Raw genomic sequence first — 20,224 nt, 5'->3', positions numbered from 1 at the left:
TGTTCATAGAAAGCCATTTCGTACGCCAAATGGACCAGGCATAGACTCTGCCTTCTGCTCATTTTCTTAAGTATCGGTTTTGAAATCAGATCTCTGGACTATTTACTTTTCTCTTTCTCTTACTCCATTTAAAACAAATGGAAACAACAACAAACCCCTTCCTCAAACTTCACTGGCTTTAAATTTTAGCAGGGTATTGCCATTTGGTTTTAGCCCGACTCCTTGGTTTTCACGACAGTCTTCTTCCATTATTCAAGCCAGGTATCATTTAGAGTGAGCAAAAAGGGACAATTTTAAAACAGAATGAAGTAGCCTTTCTTTTGGCTGTGACTGGTGAAACCTCTAACTAGTCGACTTAAAGGGGAGAAAAGCACAAGAGTGATAAAAACTAAGCCCAGAAAATGAGACGAAGTTCTAGTGGCCCTAAGTTACAGAGGTGTGCAGCACCACCTATGAACTAACTTTTAATGTTGAAGTAAAGCAAACAAACAAACAAACAAACACACACATGGATTATCTTAGTTCAGAGTCTACCTACAACCCCTTGGAAACAACTTTAAAAATTCTGTTCTACGTAATTAAACAAATGGTGGCTCATGGAGTTGGCCATTAGAATTGTACAGGCAGAAGGCTTAAGACAAAGTTACTTGATGTGGGAGTGTCATATATCAATCTGTTGATTTCATTGGTTAAGCAATAAAGAAACTGCTTGGCTGGCCCTCATAGGTTAAAACATAGGTGGGAGGAGTAAACAGAACAGAATGCTGGGAGGAAGAGGAAGTGAGCTCAGACTCGACAGCTCTGCTCTCAGGAGCAGAGAGGCCATGCTCCGTCTCCCAGGCAGACGTGAGCGATGAAGCTCTGACCCAGGATGGATGTAGGCTAGAATCTTCCCGGTAAGACCGGTGCTCACAGATTATTAGAGATGGGTTGATCGGGATATCAGAATTAGCCAGTAAGGGCTAGAGCTAAAGGGCCAAGCAGTGTTTAAAAGAATACAGTTTCCGTGTAATTATTTCGGGTAAAGCTAGCCATGCGGGCGGTGGGGTGCTGGGGACACAGCCCCGCCACTCCTATTACTACAGTTACTCCTTATAGAAAATGGAAGCTTAGAAATAGATACTTCTTTACAGCCAATCACCACACATGTAAGGCTGTTTGAATCTCCACTTGTTTATGCCTGGTTTAGATAAAATAAAATTCCAGATGGAAACTAGAGGCCTGTTTTGATGATGTTCCAAAGGCACAGACACACGGGAGGAGCTGCTGTTAGAAAAAAAATGAAAATCAACATTGCTGGGCAGAAAATGATTGCAATGGCTAGGTGCTTACTGGATGTTAGACTCTGTAAAAATGTAAACAACACAAAACACTGGAGATATAGAGAGTCTGCATAGTGAAAATAAAATGTCCTGAACATTTTACTGTTCTGGATATTAATAATTACTCTCCTAATCTACAAAATTTGGAATATCTGGCTATCTATAATCCATCTGATAAAAAGAGTCATCCACACACTGCCCATAATACCTCCACACTGTTTTGAACAGGGCAGTACACAGATGAACGGGATTACTATTTTTTAAATGAAGTAATGTCATCATTTACTCTACAACTGGAATAAGACATAAAGGCTCAGCATTATTGTTAATCTTTTATTTTTCTTCTTTGAGACTTCATTGGGATTCTAGAACTGTAAGACCAGGCAATGGAACAGCATCTAGGGAATGTTAGAAGCCTTTGCTATAAGGGAGGACAAGTGATAGATGATCCATTGGCAGCTGATGCTGGAACTGTTGACAAGAGCTTAGCTTTTGATGTTTCTACTGGAAAATCAAAATAAAGAAATAAAGTGGAAGGAGGGAAGGTGGAGGAAGGGAAGATCGGAGAGAGAGGGGATATGAAAAGAGAGGAAACAAACAGTCATTTGGAATTATTACTGCAACAGAACATTTCCAGGTGTTTTATTGGATTATGTTTTTAACATTTGCATTAAACACTTCTAGTCTAATGACAAATTAAAAAAGTCATCACAAGAAAATATCACACAATCAAAACTCACAGGTATTTACTTAACAAAAGGCCCCAAATTAAGCAGCGAACATGGCATAAAAATTTAACTTTACATTACTACATGGTAACTTGACCTAACTCAATGTCAAAAGAAAATGAATATAAAAATATAAAATGCATGTTTGATTTGACATTGTAGTTAGAATACCATTGTTATTAAGAATAAATATTACCTCATTTCATACAAAATAATACTTGGTTGACTTACCTACTCGATGGGGAAACTGAAGTCAATGTTAGGAAATATTAAATGCAAGTATAATAACACATTTTCTTTAACTACTCACAGTTAACAATGCATTGCACAGAGAAGTACAGAATGAATCACAGACTGTTGATTTACAAGGGTAAGCAGTACTAGTGGCTACCTGATACTTGGGAACAAAAATGGGGTATCGGTCATGGGTTGAAACATGACTGTTCTTCATATTCAAACTGAGAAGTCATTGGTTGTAATGTAAGCGGGGAAAATCCTGAAGTGTATCGTTAAATGAGTGGAAAGCTTACCAGTAATTGAACTATGGGTAATGTTAACAAACTGTTACCTACGATTTAATAATCCAGTACTTCTACATAGTTACTGAAAAGGATAGTTTCTCTAGAATATACACACCCTCCCAACCCCCTTCTCTCGTTTTCTCCAGTCATACACAAACTAAAAGCTAAAAAATGATTGCTATGGGGCCTAGTTTTTTTCCCTTTGAGTCAGAACAGCTGCAATTTCTCTAGTTGCTTTGAAAAACTGTTCCGAAATTAGCTGTTATGATGGGCTTTTAAAAAATCAAGTAAAAGAGATCGATGAAGAGCCATTTTGTTTGGCATGGTGGCATTAAATGGATATGAGGGTGTATGACTTGTGTAGGGGGACTTACGTTTTAGTTGATAAAATCCTTGGGTATTACAGTAGGTAGACAGAGGTTAGAAGTTATCTAAGGAGGTCTAACACAATCCCAATGACTCCTTTTCCCTACAACATTAAAATTTCAACACATCTTTTGAAGTTTAAGTTTGAAATACAACGCAGCGAGAGAGAACACACACATGCCAGGATGACAAGTGCAAAGAGAATGACATTTAGAGTCACTTATGGGCACATGGTCTATGGTAAGTCACTTGACTCTTTAACACCTTGACTGTTCTATCTCTAAACTCTAGATACTATTAGTAATTCATGTGGGCAGTGCTTTAGAAATGAAATAGAATATGTTGATGGTCTTTGCAATGCATAAGTATTTATGTAAACGAACACATGTAGACTCCAAGAAACACTACATACACTGTTTGCTTTCCTTTGTATGTGGTATATATTGTATGTTACACCTATAATATATAAGCTTAAAAAAACCACAAATGATAGCATTTATGGGGTAGTCCCCAAAGTAGTCTATACAGTTCTCTCACAGTTGAAAAAGAGGATATTCCTATTTGGTTTAATGTCATACAATTTTATGGCATTTAAGTAAAACACTTTGACATTTTAACTAAATACTTAACCTCCCCACCCCCACCCCCCAGCATGAAACAATCACACCATAGAAACAATTTACCAGAAGAGGAACACTGTGGTTTGTTCACAAATGGTTGTAAGATACAGTATTAACACGGTATGCTTGAATCACCACTTAGCACATTTTATCAACTTAAAAAGAAAAACAAAACTAATGAAATCATTCCTCAAGATCACGGACTAAACTACACCTATGATGAAACTTCAGCTTCACAAAACTAAAATGATCAGATTAGATGCTTTAGCTAATTTCTCCACTAGTCAAAATATACATTTCCTATTATGACAGAGGCATCTCAAACCTGCCCCTTTCTGAATGGAAAGGAAATAGGACTAACTTTCTGGACAAAGGATCTCAGTATGACAAAAATATTTCCGTTATTCAATGGACCGTTACCATTTTAGTACGTTTTCTAGTGTCTGACTCTGGCGTTCTTCTAACCTATTTCTTCCTACACTAAAGTCAGTCACCAGAAAATACTCCCATTTTTAATGGGCATCGTCACCTGTCATCTTTGTTGTGCAAAAAAGATATAACCCTTCTTTCCTCAATTGTCCACTAATGCCAAACAGAAGTGTTTGGGTATCCCTGAATGTTTTTCTTGCTCCTGAGCAAAACAAATTACAGTAAGGCTCCATTGGGCCTCCTTTGTATTAAAAACATTCACAAAATTTATGAATATTCTTTTATATTATAGTTATAGTTTCTGGGACCAAGAGGGCATTAACTTTTAAATGTGACAAAAATTGTATCTTACAGTCAGCTATAGTTCACTGGTATGCCAAAATATTTGATTATTAAATTACAACGAGTTGTGGAGAGTAACTTGAAAAGACATTTGTTTAGGAAATGAATTCAACATTAAAAGATGAAATGACAAGTTTTAACAATTTAGCCAGATCTGAATGAGAATGAGGTCTAAGTTTTTCAGTTCTCGTCGAGGTCAAATTGCAGTATTAGGAATACACACGTCTTGAGTTCATAATCTACCCAGTTTCCTGAAAACTCTACGGCATCATAGTGACCGATGGGGGGATCAACACATATGGGTATTTATGCAAATGTTTTAAGAACCTGGAATGCCACAGAACGTTAAAAGATGAAAAGAAATATGCAGATTACTAAATTCAAATTTAAACTCTTTATAGATTAAGAACCTGGAGTTCTGAGAAGTTGAAAGGACTTCCTGGGGCAATGAGTGCTCTGCAGACTCAGTATTGCAATGAAGATCCCCATCTGGGCTCCCGTGTGTAAAAAGAACAAAGAGAGAATAAGGCAAACACTTCTGTTCTCCAGTCTTTTCCCATCTTTTCCTACCTTTAGTCTCCTAATGTGCAGTAAAGTTCTGGGACCATTTCAGGGTTTCATGCACACTGTGCAAATCACCTTAACATCCAATTAATGTTACCGATACCTGCCCCATCTTGCTAGCTGTTTCATTAATCTGCTTCCCTTCTACAGAGGGATGCCCCACCCCTCCGTTTTTCATGATCCTATTATAGATGAGTGAAAAGATCTTAAAGGAGAAGAAATCCTATTTCCTCTTCTCACAATCTGAAGAATGAGATATTTCATGGCACTTTCAAAGCTTAAATCTTATTTCAATTTATTCTTTAGAAATGCATATAAAATCCTAGTGTGTAAGTATTCTTCAAAGCATTTTTCAAGAGATGTGTGTAACAGGATTTGGTAGCGGGAAAGGGCTTTTGAGTTTGCTGAACCTGGCATGCCCACTCTACAATTCAAGAAACTAAAGTCTAGCAATGGTAATGACTTACCTGGGGTCCCAGAGGTAGGCAGTGGGTAAGAATGCCAGTATCCTGTTATCGAAGCTCATGCTATTTTTACCACTCATCATGTAAATGTTTTGGTATGTTATGCATCTGACACTGTTCTGAGCTCTTCTTTGGTGTGTGTGTGTGTGTGTGTGTGTGTGTGTGTGTCTGTGTGTGCACGCGCGTGCGCACAAAATTCCAGATTTTATCTTTATTTGAACTGTAGCCTATAATTCTAAAAGAGATATACTATTACATACATTACATTGCTTAAAGATGTGTCATTGTATGAAGGTATTTCTTGCACAATTTGGCAACACCTACTGATCCTTACACAAACACCTGAACGTTTAAGAACCCCTGGTTTGTTTTCATCCAGCAGGATTGCTTTACTGCTAATGGGGCTGTGGCCATCAGTTATGAGGGGTCAGATGACTGCAAAGGGCTCACTATTCCCAGTGCCAGTATCTCTACAACATGAGCGAACACTAACAGAAACAAGGTGGTGGCTGTATTCTCAGTGTACTCATGGCCATTTCTATTGGAGGCTCACATCACTCAAAGCAAAGACAGCTATCATCCCTTTATCTTCATTAAAATGATAGCAATATGGTCTCCATGTTTTGACATGAAGAAATTACCAGGAGATTATTAAAACTTCACTTTAGACATTGCCTCAAAGAAAGTTACCTGGATTGTGTTTCTACCTATTTGGGGGTTACTAGGTAAGTGGCTGTTAACTAAGGTTCTTATGATTAATGAAATTCATCACTTGAATTTTTAGGTCATCATATGATTAAACTTCTAAAAGTACTCATTACTTTTTATGCACTTGTTCAGGCATATCTTGACAATAAACTATGCAAGTGAATAAAGTAGTGTACATATTGAATGTTCACAGTTTGACTTTCCATAAGGCTTATGAAATAATATACAAATAGCTACCATTCTGCTGAGATGTCACAGTAAATACAATAATGGCACAGAAGTTAAATGTTCCCAAATGGGACGCCGTCTTTATGACCTCCCAAGTCTCTTTTCCAACTAAAAATTTGCCCCTTTTTAATTGAAAAAGAGTTCCATTTCTAAAAGAATATAAAAATAGAAAATGAGTCAAAGAATATTTTACACATATAACTTTGAAGGAAAAGTTATAAACATCAGATGAGATATTATATATATCTTAAAGAATGTACTTTGTCTCACCGTACCAAACATCCCATGAAAATAAAATAGAACTTGATATATAATAAATGCCTAAGTATAACTAAGTATTGTAATTTTAGTTAACACAGACAACTTAAACAGAATAAGAACTACTACATTTTTTTGTAAAGTTAAGGTCAACTAAAACCTACCTAAAATCTAATTTGTTAATCTATCATTTTGAATTAAAAAATAAAAGAATGTCTCATCAGGCAAGGCACGTTTCTTTACTACCACTCCTCTGGGCACAGTGTTGACTTCACTTATTTGTGTGAATGGGATGGTCTACCAATGGAAGCCTTTGGTATAGTCACACACTCACTGATAAAGTTAAACCTAACCCAGAACATAGACAATAGGAACATGTTCCACAATTAAAAACAGTTCAATACTTGAATGAAAAAAAAAACAGCAATAGTTGGCTTGTTAGAAACACACAGAAGGTTATCTTTATCTGTGACACTGATTGTAGTTTGGGGATGTCTTGACTCCATCAGAATGTCAACAGGTTAAGATGATACCTTAATATTTTATTTTTTTAATATTTTTTACTTTTAATGTTCCTCTTTTCTCTCCTGCTTGATATCATTGTACCACTCATAATATATGAAGAGTACCCTACAGCTCTGAGTTCTTTCCTTCAAGTGAAGCATTTGTTAGAGATGTATCTCTGAATATTAACTGAAATGAAAATATGTTACTGTCATTCCACTCTCATCCAAGCAGTGAAAACTGAGCATGCTTCTGGTCAGGGTCACTCTGCAGTTCCTTATGTGGGGCTCTCTTGAGGGACCTGTTGGATAGAGAAGATGCAATAATTCACACTATATTTAGCATTTGAAATGACAGAATTTATGTTACAAGGAAAAGTTCCATTTATGAATTTCTTTAAATTTATGTTTCCTTACTTTTAGCTGTAAAGTTCAAGAAATTTCATTTTTTTGAAATACTGTAGACTATATTTTGAATGGATCCAATTTGCAAATCAGAAAGTTTCAGATTATGCTAGTTATAATTTTTCAATTAATAATGATCCATTAGTCCAAACTAAAAGGATAGTGTGCTTTTGGAAAAGAGAATTTATCCTTATCCTCAAGGCCATCTGGCAGGTTTACAGTGACTTTTAGAAAAATGTGTTATCTTCTCAATGATTTCCAAAGATTTCTGGTTGTATCTCCTCCTGTGGTGAGCTAAAATGAGAACTCTCTGCAGTGAATAGACTTTCTGTCCTTAGAGAGACCTGCATGGAGAGGGATGGGGTGAGGAACAGGGAGTGGGAGGTGGAGGCCAGGGAAGGGAAGGGAAGGGAAGGAAGGGAAGGGAGGGAAGGGGAGGGGAGAGAAGGAGAGGGAAGAAAGCCCTGTGAGTGTGAGAGCCTAGCACCCTTTTATTACAAATCTAATGATCCTTAAAACATGACTATGTGCAGTTATCTATCACTTTAAAGAATTAAAACAAAAACTACTCTATCAGGGGCTGCGAAGAACCAAGAAAAGAAGGCTATAGGTTTGGTGAACTCCCTCTCCTGGTTTTCAGTTTTATCCAGAATCCAGAACGGACTGTGGTACACAGCAGACATTTTATATATTACAAAGGCAAGTCCCAACCGCCTTGCAGTATCTGACACATTTTGGGTCCTCACTATAGGTATGCTAAGTGGATAAAAAAAAAAGGATACATTAAATTCGGGTTATGTCATCAAAACATCTGCTTATTCCGTAATACAAAGGAAACCCACAAAGACATAAACAGAGACTGTTAAACGTGTGAACACTATCTATCAGGCTCATGGAGAAGACTCTTCCTCACATACACTCCTGGCTTTAGCAGATGTCCCTGAAAAGATGAGGATCTGGGATTCCACCGCACCTTTGATGGGAGAATTGTTCACTCATCAAGCTATGTACTTTAGCAATTATCTGCAGAAACATTTTTCTTGGTGGTATGGATCACACTTGGTCATATGGTCAACACTTTCTTTACACTATTTTTCTTGAGTAAAAAATAAGAATATATCTAAAATATGCTTAATTTTTACTATGGAAATATGGAAACTCCAGCAGTTTAATTATTAATTGCCACTAGGAAGAAAACACTAATAACATGAATGATATGGCCTCCATTTAGAATGTAAGTCCTTATTCTTTGCTTGCTGAGCCTTCGGTCTATTTGTCTTGAGATGGTTCAGTTAAGTTTCACTTGTTTTGCTACCATTACAATTCAGTAAAGTGACTGGGCTTCCTGTTTTAAATCTCATGTGTCCACTACTTCCTGTGAAGGCTTTGAAATGTCTAGTAAGAATAATGTAGGGCTGGGTGGATGGCACAGCTGGTAAAGAACTTGCTGCACAAGAATGAGGACATGAGTTTGATCATCAGAAAGGCAGGGCTTGGTGGTATGTGCTTGTAAACTCATCCTGGAGACCCTTGCGCTGATTGGCCAGCCAGTCTAGCCTGCTTGGTAAGCCCCAGGCAAATGAGAGAGATCCCATTTAAAATACATGGTGGATAGCTCCTGAGGAATGACACCCACGGTTGAGCTCCATTCTCTGTATACATGTGGACACATGCCCACATAAACCTGCATTCATATACACGAATCATACAGTATCTTAATAGGTTATAAATGTAGATAAAGTTGCAATTCTATAGAAATAAAAAATTAAGGTGCTATCTGGATAGTATAAGAATGCTTATGTTAGTGGATAAGAAGTGGGTTGAAAAGAATAGACATTAACTATCAAAATGAATTTCATAAAAGAGATAGGAGGTATTGTAAAAAATGATGACCTATAAAGAAACCTGCTCAAAAGGGGGACAAGAAGGGGCAAAGTTTAATAACTATTCAGTTGCAAAGAAGAAACTCATAATTCTATCAAGTTCAAAGAGAAAGAAATATAGACTCAGCCCACTGAACAATGTGTATTTGATGAGAGGTTTGGATTCATTCTAAAAATGTAGATTTATGGGAACTTTGTTCTCATGATGTGCCTGTATTTTGACATCTATTAAAAAGTTAATATGCCAGGCAGTAGTGGCATATGCTTTTTTTAATCCCAGCACTCGGGAGGAAGAGGCAGGTGGATCTCTGTGAGTTCGAGGCCAGCCTGGTTTACAAAGAGAGTTCCAGGACAGCCAGGACTGTTTCACAGAGAAACCTGGTCTCAGAAAAACAAAAACAAAACAAAACCATAAAACAAAAACAAACAAACAAAAAACCCCAAAGCAAAACACTTAATGTTGGCCATATCACCAGTAAGTTCTACAGTTCCAGCAGCTAAACAGTAACGAATAAGCCCAAAGACTAGGAAAGTGTCTTCTCTATTATGTAGTTTTCTGGTTGAAGTTTTGGAAGTTATGAACTCTTGGCAAGTAATGAAAAATTTAAACACAACAGTACTTAAAGTTAGCAATCTGAAAGATGTGAGCGTTGTCAAAAAACAGGAAATTCATTGGGAAATGAGCTTGCGAAACTGAATCAACGCTACTTTGAGTAACATGAGGAATATTTAAGTCTGCTACCTATGAATATCTAAAATTCACAGATCTAAACATGTAAGTAAAATATCTAAATCTTACACAGCATAACAAACTGCTCTTCTCAAATCAGTAAAAAGGGATGCAGCTGAAAAGTTCACAGACTCTAGGAATAAAGCAATGAAACTACAGTTCGTATTTAGAGAGACTAAGTGTCATTGAAATCTGACATATGGGAACCAGCAAGACGGTTCAGTGGGTGAAGGCACGTGCCACCAAGCCTGATGACCCAGGTTTGATTCTTGCAACCCACACAGTGGAAAGAGAGAAGCAACTCCTGAAAGGTAGTTGTCTGCTGACCTCCACAACTGTATTGTGGGCACACCCACCCACGCACAAATACATACACAATTCAAAAAATTTAAAAGCATGAAAAACGAGACATTAAAGTATTTATTTCTACTTTTTGTTTTATGTCATTTCTTTAAGAAGACCTAGCAAGATATTTTCAGATGGAGTATTTGGTTCCATATAGGCTTATTAGATAAGCTGCTGAATGGAGTCTCTAACTTGTTGTTGTATGTAAACTCAAACACATATGTTGATTTTAATTTGTTGACACATTTAGTAAGAAAACAATGCCGCCTGGATGTGCAGAAGAAACCTCCAGCTCATCCACTGGTCTGATTTGCCTGGGAATGGAGACAATTCAACGGGAGTATAGAGAAACACATTTCTCTCTAAATCAGCAGAATCGCACATCCTGCCAAAGAAAATACATCAGCCACAACGCTATCTAAAACCGTGGCAGTATCTTTGTTTAATGGAAAGGTTAATTCCCAGGGGAGTCATCTGTTGGGATTTTCTGTAACACTCGGGTCCATTAAGTCTTTGTCCGCATGTATGAAGAGGAGTACTAGCTATAAGAAGTACTCTACTAGCTTCTATGTAGGATCCACGGTCTCTGGGAAACATCTTAAGTGCTAAGCACCCTTGATGATATCCATATTTAAATCAAGGGATTCCATCCTTACAACGGGTAGAGCTTTTATAGGAATCTGAAGTATGTTATATACATTGAAGTCTTTCCAATGGACAAAACTGCAGAAATTTTACCCATGAGAGCATGATAAGGAGTGGGAGCCCTGCATCAATGAAAACCATGCAAAAAAAAAAAAAAAACCCCACATGTTCCTCCAATAAATACACACTGAACACAAATGTGTTTCAGGTACCAGTCCAGGTCATGGCCTCAAGGAAGGAAAAAAGAAAATAATAAATCGCATAGACAAAATATATACTATGCTAGAAGGAAGATTAAAGAGAGAAAGGCACAAACGGGGCTGCAGTGGCAAGCAGACTGGCTGGGAAGGCTGGGAAGAGACGGTGACACAGCAGGGAGGCGATGGACTGAGTCATATGGATGTTGCTTGAAGGCTCGAGCATACTACGCAGAAGGAGCAGCCAGCACAAACCCTGCAAGGTGGAGATGATTTCTCCATTTTAAAAAGAGCATGTAGAGCGCTGTGGATCAAGTGTCAGGAAGGCAAATAAAGCCAGAAGAGTTAGAGAATTAGGTAGGGCTGTGCAGGCCACTGTAAGGTCCATACAGGAAGACTGCTACGAGTTCAAGATGCACCTGGTCTATGGAGTGAGTTCCAGGCTAGCCTTGTTCCCGAGCAACCAACCATCCATCCAACCAACCAACCAAACAAAAAGAACAAGAAAAACCCAATAAAAAACCCAAAGAAAATAAGGAAGGATTACTGAGGGTTTCGTGCTAAGAACAGTCAATTAAGAGAAAGGAGAGAAGCTGGGGTATCAATTAGTAGGGTCAATAAAAATCTGGGTGAGAAACAATGATGGTTTGAGGATAGCCTTCTTAGTGAAAAGCTTGTGGGGATCTCCTCATAAATTCCCCAGAGACTAGGTACAGTGACAGTCCCAACTTGGAAGCTCACAGGAAGAGAAAATGCTTCCGTCTTCCACAAACGAATGAGGGACCTTGTCATATGCAACACCCGAACCCTGAATAAGCAGCTGTTCATATCACTCTTCAGATATGAAGAAACAATATTTGGGGTTTATTCAGTTGCTATATTACTAATGACCAGAGCCCTAGGGATTTTCCAGGGAATTGTTCCTATTCTTCACCTGAGTTATGATAAGAATATGCCCTCAAAAAGATGATGGAGCCTCTTTTCCAGGACTCCTTTCTAAAGTACATGATGGTGCACATTTTGAAGTGCAAGAAAAATGCATCTGATGGAGGGCAAAGGGAGGAAGGAAGGAAAAAGAGGGAGGGAGGGAGGGAGGTCACAAAAACGCCTTTCGGGGATATGTTATCTTTGCAGTTTGGAAGAGAAAATTGGACCGCAGCACCACTAAAAGCCAAGACAAGCAGCTGTAAATCTCTAACGAACTGGAATCATTAGGCTGTTTTTGCAGGCTGAGAATGAGTATACCATGAATACTAGTATCAGACACCACACCACACTGACCATTTTCTGGCAGGAAGTTAAAATTTGTAAGTAAGGTTTGGAGTTTTATAGCTTTCCATTATTTTTTTTTTTAATTTACCCTGATTTATCTTTCCTCAAATATAAATACCTTCACAGAAGGTGTATAACACACACACACACACACACACACACACACACACACACACTCGCCTCAGCACAACATAGGAAATCCTACAAACCAGTAATTCTTTCTTAGTTGAAAAGGCCCATTACAAAACAGAAAGCAAAAAAATCCTAAGACGTAATCCCTACCTAAATAGTTTCTCCCAGGTCTAGAACTTCTCACCTCAGCCTCAGTGTTTCTGCACGACTCAGGATTGAGGGGCACATGCTTCTTTGCATTTCTTAGTGGGAGGGGTTATCACTTTTATTCACAGCTGAAAGGTGGAAAGGACTTGAAGCTGCTATAGACAGTGCTGAAAATTTCAATGTGTAGGAAATATAATTACGGTTCTCAAAGGAGTGAACTATTGGTGTATGCCATTACGTGCTGTAGTTATATGCTATGTACAAAGCTGTTGCCTGGGTGTGTTATATGACAAACTTGTAAATACGTGTCATGTAAACCATAACTTTAAATATCATCTACTATGTATATAAAAGTTGATCAATCCTGAAATTCTGTTTAGAAGTTTAGAAATAACACTTTATTTCCCACCTCGTTTTGTCACCATAGTTAGACAATGTTTGATTTTGGCACAATGTGAGTTTAAAACACCACACAAGAAAAACAAATACTAAATGTTAGCCTCTATGGTCTGCTCTGGATCACTGGCTGCGGGGCACAGGCATCCTCCCGAAGTGGTGTTGAGTTGGACCGATCCAGCCACATAACTCCCATGCTTCTCCTTTCAACACTCAAGATGCTCAGCTAAGTTCAACAGTGAAGCCTGTGGCTGGCAAAGCTAATTGGCACAGGCAAAGGTGCATTCATTATCACACTACTCTAAAGCTCAAATCACTATTTTCATGTTATAAAAGATTTAGCGCCTTGGCAAAAAAAGGGCTACACCCAGTACACATGACAAATTCAGTCTTACCGTTTTCCTGCAGTCTCTTACTGACTCGTGGAGTGGCTAGGTGAGTCATTAATGCCAAAAATCTCAGTGGCCCGAGAACCTCCTATTTTCTGTCCTGTTGTAAACAACCCTTACTTTTCTTGCAAGAGTCAAATGTTTACACTAATTTCTGATACGGTTCCTCAGAAACCTAAGCAAAGTACAGGAAATGAAAAGTTTAATAATTTATCTAATGTTATTTATCATATTGCCAATTAAAATAATGCAAGCCAGGAAATGACTATAAAAACCCCAGAAATACCGTTGTCCTTGTAGGCATCCCTAACACTACTGATAATGGCTTCTAAGGTTAAATCCAGATACGTCAATTATGTTATAAAGAAAGTCAATCTCAATCTGATTTAAATGTCTGAGGTTTGGTTCTCCTGGTTACACAGGTCTCATTCCTAAGAAAGGGCTAATTTTCAGAGGGCTGACGAGGTTTCTACACACTAATTAGTAACATGGACTGAAGTCAAACTTAAAAGTTGAAAGGATTTATCTTATCTTTCAGGACGCACCACAAAACTAGCATGGCTTTAGAGTCATCATGACCTGGTTTTTACTTGTGGCTGGGTGTCTCACTAGCTTGAAGTCACAGGGAAACACTTTAGCATCTGTCATCTTGTGCTCATCCTCATTGAAACGAGGTTAATGCCACCACAGAACTGACACGTGTCCAGGGCGCTGCTGATGCTTAACAAATGTTAACTGCGTTAGTACAAACAGGAAATCACTGGTTTCTTATTCACAAAGCTTTGCATTAACTATACAACGCTCATAAGGAGTGACCATAAAACCATGTAGTCTCTTAATCTGATGTACGTCATTAAATTATTTAATACAAAAATGTATGAAGGACTATTTATTACTTTTATATTACGAAAAAGGAAGTAAGGAATAGAGAAGTTATGTAATGTTCTCAAGGTCATTCAGCAGAGGCAGGAGCCCAACCCTGCTCTAAGACTGCAAACAGTTTCTTTCAGCCACTTCACTAAAAGCCGGGAAATACTAATGTAAGGTGAGAGCGTTAACCTGACAAACACAAGGCCCTACTTTCTGCGCTAGGCACAGTACCCAAATCCTCAAGCATCTCCAAATCAAAACACTGAACCTATAACCTTTAAGGAGTTTCCAATATGGCGACTGGAAGCAATTACATCACCTGAATGCTATGAGTCAAAACCTGTGCTATTTCTCTGGTTAAGAAAACAAAAGGTGTCCTTCAACCTCCTCCTATTTAAGAAGCATAAAAATATATCGGCTAACATAATCTGTTTATGAAAATAAGCAAGGTGCTTACATTCCTAAATAGCAGTAAAAGTGTTACCTTTATGTGAGTCTTTTAGGTGACTGCTCTAATATTACCAAAAGGAATTATGAAAAGAATGCCTCTCTAGCAAAAATACCAACTCATAGATCAAAATGTGAACTGTCCAAAGAAGGTCATACAAGCAAAGGAAAGTAGGTAAAATTCTGTTTAGACACAAAGAACAAACAGCAACCAGGTAGACAGGGAATTATTGCCTCTACCTTTTTCCTCATATTTCCTTTATTTTTCCTCTTGGAACCTTCATTAATATTTCCCAGTCTCTCAAATGCACTAATATGTTAGGTAGGCTTATGGGAGATTACCTGAAATGATTTTGCGAGCTTTGAAAATGAGGGTACTGTCATGTACTCTAGAGGGACAGACTACTTATGTGCCATCAAAGCCCAAAAGCAGTGTATTAATTCATACAGCACACATAAAGCAAAATGACTACGTTGAAGTAAACTGCCCAACCCTATTTCAATTTTAAGCATTTACTTCAAGAACTACTGATACTAAGGAATTATGTAACTGCACCTCTAATCTAGCAGTTGTAGGGTCTGCTTTTTAATTCATTTTAAAGGGGAAACAAGTTGTTCAGAAGCCAAGTGGGTTGGTCAAAGCAATGGAATAATTTTCAGTTCAGCTTGGCTAAAGGCTGTTCAGTAGAAAAATTTCTGTATCCTTTTACAATGAACAATGGGAACCAAAAGATAACCAGACACATGGGGAAAATTTCCTAACGAGCTTCTCAAAAGGCAATTGGCATGTATTATAAAGCTGTCGATTTTGCAAAGATAAACCTAGCTAGGAATGACGCTTGCCTGGTTCCCTGCAAAACAGACCACTCTAAGACACACAGCCACAGAGCTCACCTGATTCTGCCTGTCTGCTGGCACCCCTCAGCATGTGCCTGAAATCTGCAGGTGTTCTTCCAAGGTCTGATTCCTTCCTGATCCATCCTCCTTTTCATTGGCTATAATACGCTCCTTAAAACCTGCATCCCTCATATATCGGAGGTTAATTTTGCTTTTCAAGTGCTGGAATGGTGACAGTTCTGTTGTGGGGTTCGGATGGACTTCTTTTTCTTTAGTAACAGGAAATCTGAAGGTCTCTTGTAGTAAGACTTTGGAGTACACTGACTTTCACTTGCTTTTGCACAGGACATGTTTATATTGTTGTCGTCACTTCGTTTCTCGGCTTGTCATTTCTCGGTGAAAGAACTGTGCAGGAGCATCTTTAAAATTTGTTACCAAAAAACCTGAAATCTAATTCAGAGTCTGACTTATTGTGGCTTACGTGTAACATTCCAAAGATGATCTTTTCCTTTTTGATTCAGTCATTATGGGATAACAGTAATGATTTATATAAAATATAAAAAAGCATCTTATGATTCATTTCACCTCTTTACCGTCTTACACTTAATTTGTGCGGTTTATTCAAATAGTATTTTTTTTTCTTTATGAAATCATGTTAGTAGGAACCATCTGGAAAGGTTACTGTGGAAACGGCAAGGCCTGAGGGGGGTGGGGCTAAAGAGCAAAAGATGCCATGACAACCTTTTTCGGGTTTCCCAGGAAACATGGGTTGCTATGGGAACTGCATCAGTCAGGTCCGAATTAGTAACTTCCGCTGGAAGGGGTGTCTGTCACTTTAATCTTCTCGTGACACCGCAGAAGCTTATCTCTCACATGCGTTAGGATTCTTTGTTGTTGCTCTTGACAGCACTGAAAACGAGCACTCAAAACATCTAAGACGTTTGTAGATGTTGGCTGGGGCACGTACTCACAACTTCACTGGAATCCGTGTCTAATACTCGCAAAACGCTTTGCAAACTCCAAAGAGTTAATAGTCAGATCAGGCCATTTGGGCCATTTCCCTTTTGGTTCAAAGTTATTGTGAGCCTTAAATTCTTAGAGGAGAGATTCAAATGGAAAGACTGGTCAAAAACAAAGTCAATGCATGGTGGGTTTATAAGTCATCGCTCTAGTTAGACTTTCTGAGGCTGGGTAATTAAACCAAACAGTTCATAAACACCAACGAACGGCTCACCAAACAAGGAGTATCATTTAAGTTCCACCTCCTCTACTCAGTAAAGAGACAGCTATCTTTTGATTTTGAGGTTAAACAGTTACTCCGACCCCTGAAGTTTCGTTTCCTCCCAGGATGTGGGTTTTCATGGGGGGTGACTAGAAATCAAGCCTTAATGTAAGTTTGTTGGTCACAAAATTAAAAGACGAGGAGAGAGATTAAGAAAAAAGAGCTGAGAGAACGCAGCCCACTTGCAGAACAGGCACCTGTGTCAGTATGAAGCGGCAGGGAGAGGGGGAATGCAGTGTGCTTTTCCACTTTTTTATGGCCTTTCCTTGATGAATGGTCTGGAAATGTATAAATCAAGGGCATACACAGACCAAGGGGGCACGGTTCACACAATACTGGGCACAGTCTGTCAACTGTATCATATATTAGACATCAGTGAATATCTTTTTAATGTTGACACACGAGTTGGGATTATTGTTCGTGGTGCAAGTGGCGGTGGAGTTGCCCGTTTTGAAAGGGGTCTGGGGGAAAGCGCTGTGGTTCATGCCCCCCTCTTCGATCACCATATACTCCGACTTACTCAGGGTGGAGTTACTCCGGGCTTTTCGGAGCTCCTCGGCTGAAGAGGAGAGGTGCTGGCAACTTCCCACATGCATATACTGGGCCTGCTCTTCCCCTTCTGTCTCCCGGTGGTAGAAGTAATTGAAGTTGGAAACAATCACAGGAACTGGCAATGCAATGGTCAAGACACCTGCGATGGCACAAAGTGAGCCCACAATCTTGCCTCCTATGGTCACTGGGTGCATATCACCATAGCCGACAGTTGTCATGGTTACCACTGCCCACCAGAAGGCATCTGGGATACTGTTAAAACCCGAAGAAGGGTCGTCTGCCTCAGCAAAGTAGACAGCACTGGAGAAGAGGATGACCCCTATAAAGAGGAAGAAGATGAGCAGCCCCAGCTCTCGCATGGATGCCTTCAGAGTCTGCCCCAGGATCTGCAGCCCCTTAGAGTGGCGGGAGAGCTTGAAGATGCGGAAGACCCTTACTAGGCGGATGACCCTTAGGATGGCCAGAGACATGGCTTGCTGCCCATTACCCTGTCGCTCAGCCAGTTCAGTGCCCAGAGTGATGAAATAAGGGATGATGGCCACAATGTCTATCAGGTTCATGATATTTCTGGAGAAGGTGGCTTTACTGGGGCAAGCAAAAAACCGCACCAGCAGCTCAAAGGAGAACCAGATGATGCACAGGGTTTCCACCACGAAGAAGGGGTCCGAAAAGCTGGAGGCTCCAGAGGCGGTCCCCGACGTGCTGTTGTTGGTGGCCTCGAACACGTCCTGCGACGGGGAGGCGGGGTAGTCTTTCTCATCTCGGAACTCAGGCAGGGTCTCTAAGCAAAAGATGACAATGGAGATGAGGATGACCAACACCGACACGATGGCAATGCCCCGGGCCGGCCCCGAGCTCTCCGGGTATTCGAAGAGCAGCCACACCTGACGCTGGAAGTCTCTGCGGGGCAGGGGCCGCTCCTCCTCCCGCAGGAAGCCCTCGTCCTCACGGAACTTCTCCATGGCCTCCTCGCCCAGCTGATAGAAGCGGATCTCCTCGGAGAAGATATCAATGGGCACATTGACCGGTCGGCGGATGCGGCCCCCCGACTGGTAGTAGTAGAGGATGGCGTCGAAGCTGGGGCGGTTGCGGTCGAAGAAGTACTCATTGCGGAGCGGGTCGAAGTACCGCATGCGCCGCTTGGGGTCGCCCAGCAGCGTCTCGGGGAACTGGCAGAGGGTCTTGAGCTGCGTCTCGAAGCGCAGCCCCGAGATGTTGATGACCACGCGCTCCCCGCAGCATTCCTGCTCGCCCGCGGCGGGTAGCGCGGGCGGCAGCGGCTCGTAGCGGTCGCAGCCACCGCCGCCGCCGCTGGCACAGCCTCCCTGAGGCGGGTCCCCACCGCCGCCGCCCGCAGCCTCTGGCTCCAGCAGGTGGTCCCCGGGCACCACGGTCATGTCTGGCGGCAGCTCGGCGCGGCCGGGGCTCTGCAGGGTGCGCGCGCCGCCGCTCGCGGGGTCCTGCGCAGGGTGGGCGCGGCGGTGGCGGGTGGAGGGCTGCGGCGGCCGAGCGCGGGAGGCGGCGGTGCTCTTCTTCCTTGCAGGCGGCGGCCGGCCCCGAGTCGCTCTTCCTCGAGCTCCCCGCCCCACCGCCGCCTCCGCCCCGCGAGCCCGGCCCGCAGCCTGTTGCTGCGGCTGCGGCGAGGCTCTGTCTGGGGCTGGCGCGGCGCGCGGGGCTGCACGGTTCAGACGCCTCCTCCCTCCTCCGCACCCCTCCCCGCGGGGCGCGCGCCCGCCTCGCCGCCGCCCCCGGGTTTCCCGCCCACCGCGCGCGCGCACTTCCCGCTTCCTGGCCGTGCCCCTTGCGGTTCTTTGTCACTGGATCTCCTCCAATTTGCATCCCCTTCCCCAGACCCTCCGGAACCTCTGAACCGCTACCCAGCCAGTCTGGCCCTGGAGGATCCCCGTCGCCTGGCCTCATTCCTGGGCTCCACTTGCTTCTGGATAGCGTGTATTCCCTTCCCGCCCGAGTCCCAATTTAGATCTGTTCAAGGACCACACCTTGGCCCTCGGATGCAGACCTCCTGGCCTTTTACACTTTGCCTGGACAGGAGGAAGGGCAAGTTCCAGGAGTGTAGGTAGCAGAAGTCCCAGGCAAAGGAGAAGGAAGGACATGAGGTGCCAGGCCTCCTGACCCTGAATGTTGTGGGAGGAGGGGGTGAAGGCTAGGTGCTTAGCATGGGCAAGAGGTGAGTCTGGGGCCAGCATCCTGAATTTGGACGGTAGAAGATTATTAAAATCTGGTGTGTAGGTGCTGTAAACGATTGTGTTTGGACAGGAAGCCCAACTGAGTTAATGGGCACGTAGGGTCTGAAGTCTTTCCGGGAGTCTTAAAAAGGAGTCCTTAAAGGCATTCAGAGACCTCACTTTTGTAATAGCTAGCTCACCCTGGACAGAATCAGGGCTAAGTTTCTGCCTGGGATTAGTGAGGGCAGCCCGATTTTTAAAGTCTACTTTCGGTGGGAAAATAAGAGGGGGGGATGGTAAAGAAAATTCACCACACCTCATCTGTGTGGTTAGATAACTCAATGATTTGTCTGCTGCAGGACAGACATGAGCAGGCCGGATAACCTAGATTTTATTTAATACACTGCACCTGCCCTGGTGGTGGGGCACTGCCTTGTTTTAGCCGCTAATGTGGGA

The 20,224-nt window shown here is 41.4% G+C and overlaps 1 protein-coding gene across 1 annotated transcript; it reads right to left on the bottom strand.

Annotated features, from left to right (window-relative positions):
- Window positions 1–1,949: 1,949 nt before the first annotated feature.
- Window positions 1,950–19,299, bottom strand: LOC121437866 (potassium voltage-gated channel subfamily A member 3). Its single transcript, XM_041637971.1, has 2 exons — window positions 15,806–19,299; window positions 1,950–7,355 (listed from the first exon to the last, which is right to left on the bottom strand). The coding sequence occupies exon 1, from the start codon at window positions 18,977–18,979 to the stop codon at window positions 17,396–17,398; it is 1,584 nt and encodes a 527-aa protein (XP_041493905.1). The 5' UTR covers window positions 18,980–19,299; the 3' UTR covers window positions 1,950–7,355; window positions 15,806–17,395.
- Between the last annotated feature and the right edge of the window lie 925 nt (window positions 19,300–20,224).

This window comes from Microtus oregoni, unplaced genomic scaffold, assembly GCF_018167655.1.
Source record: "Microtus oregoni isolate MIOR12 unplaced genomic scaffold, Mior012 000054F_ref0000373, whole genome shotgun sequence".
Lineage (NCBI taxonomy): Eukaryota > Metazoa > Chordata > Mammalia > Rodentia > Cricetidae > Microtus > Microtus oregoni.
Note: the sequence above shows the minus strand (reverse complement) of the source record. Positions and strands in the feature narration are given on the sequence as shown.

Coding starts and splice junctions, on each gene's coding strand:
- LOC121437866 (XM_041637971.1), bottom strand. CDS start 18,979: ATGACCGTGGTGCCCGGGGACCACCTGCTGGAGCCAGAGGCTGCGGGC.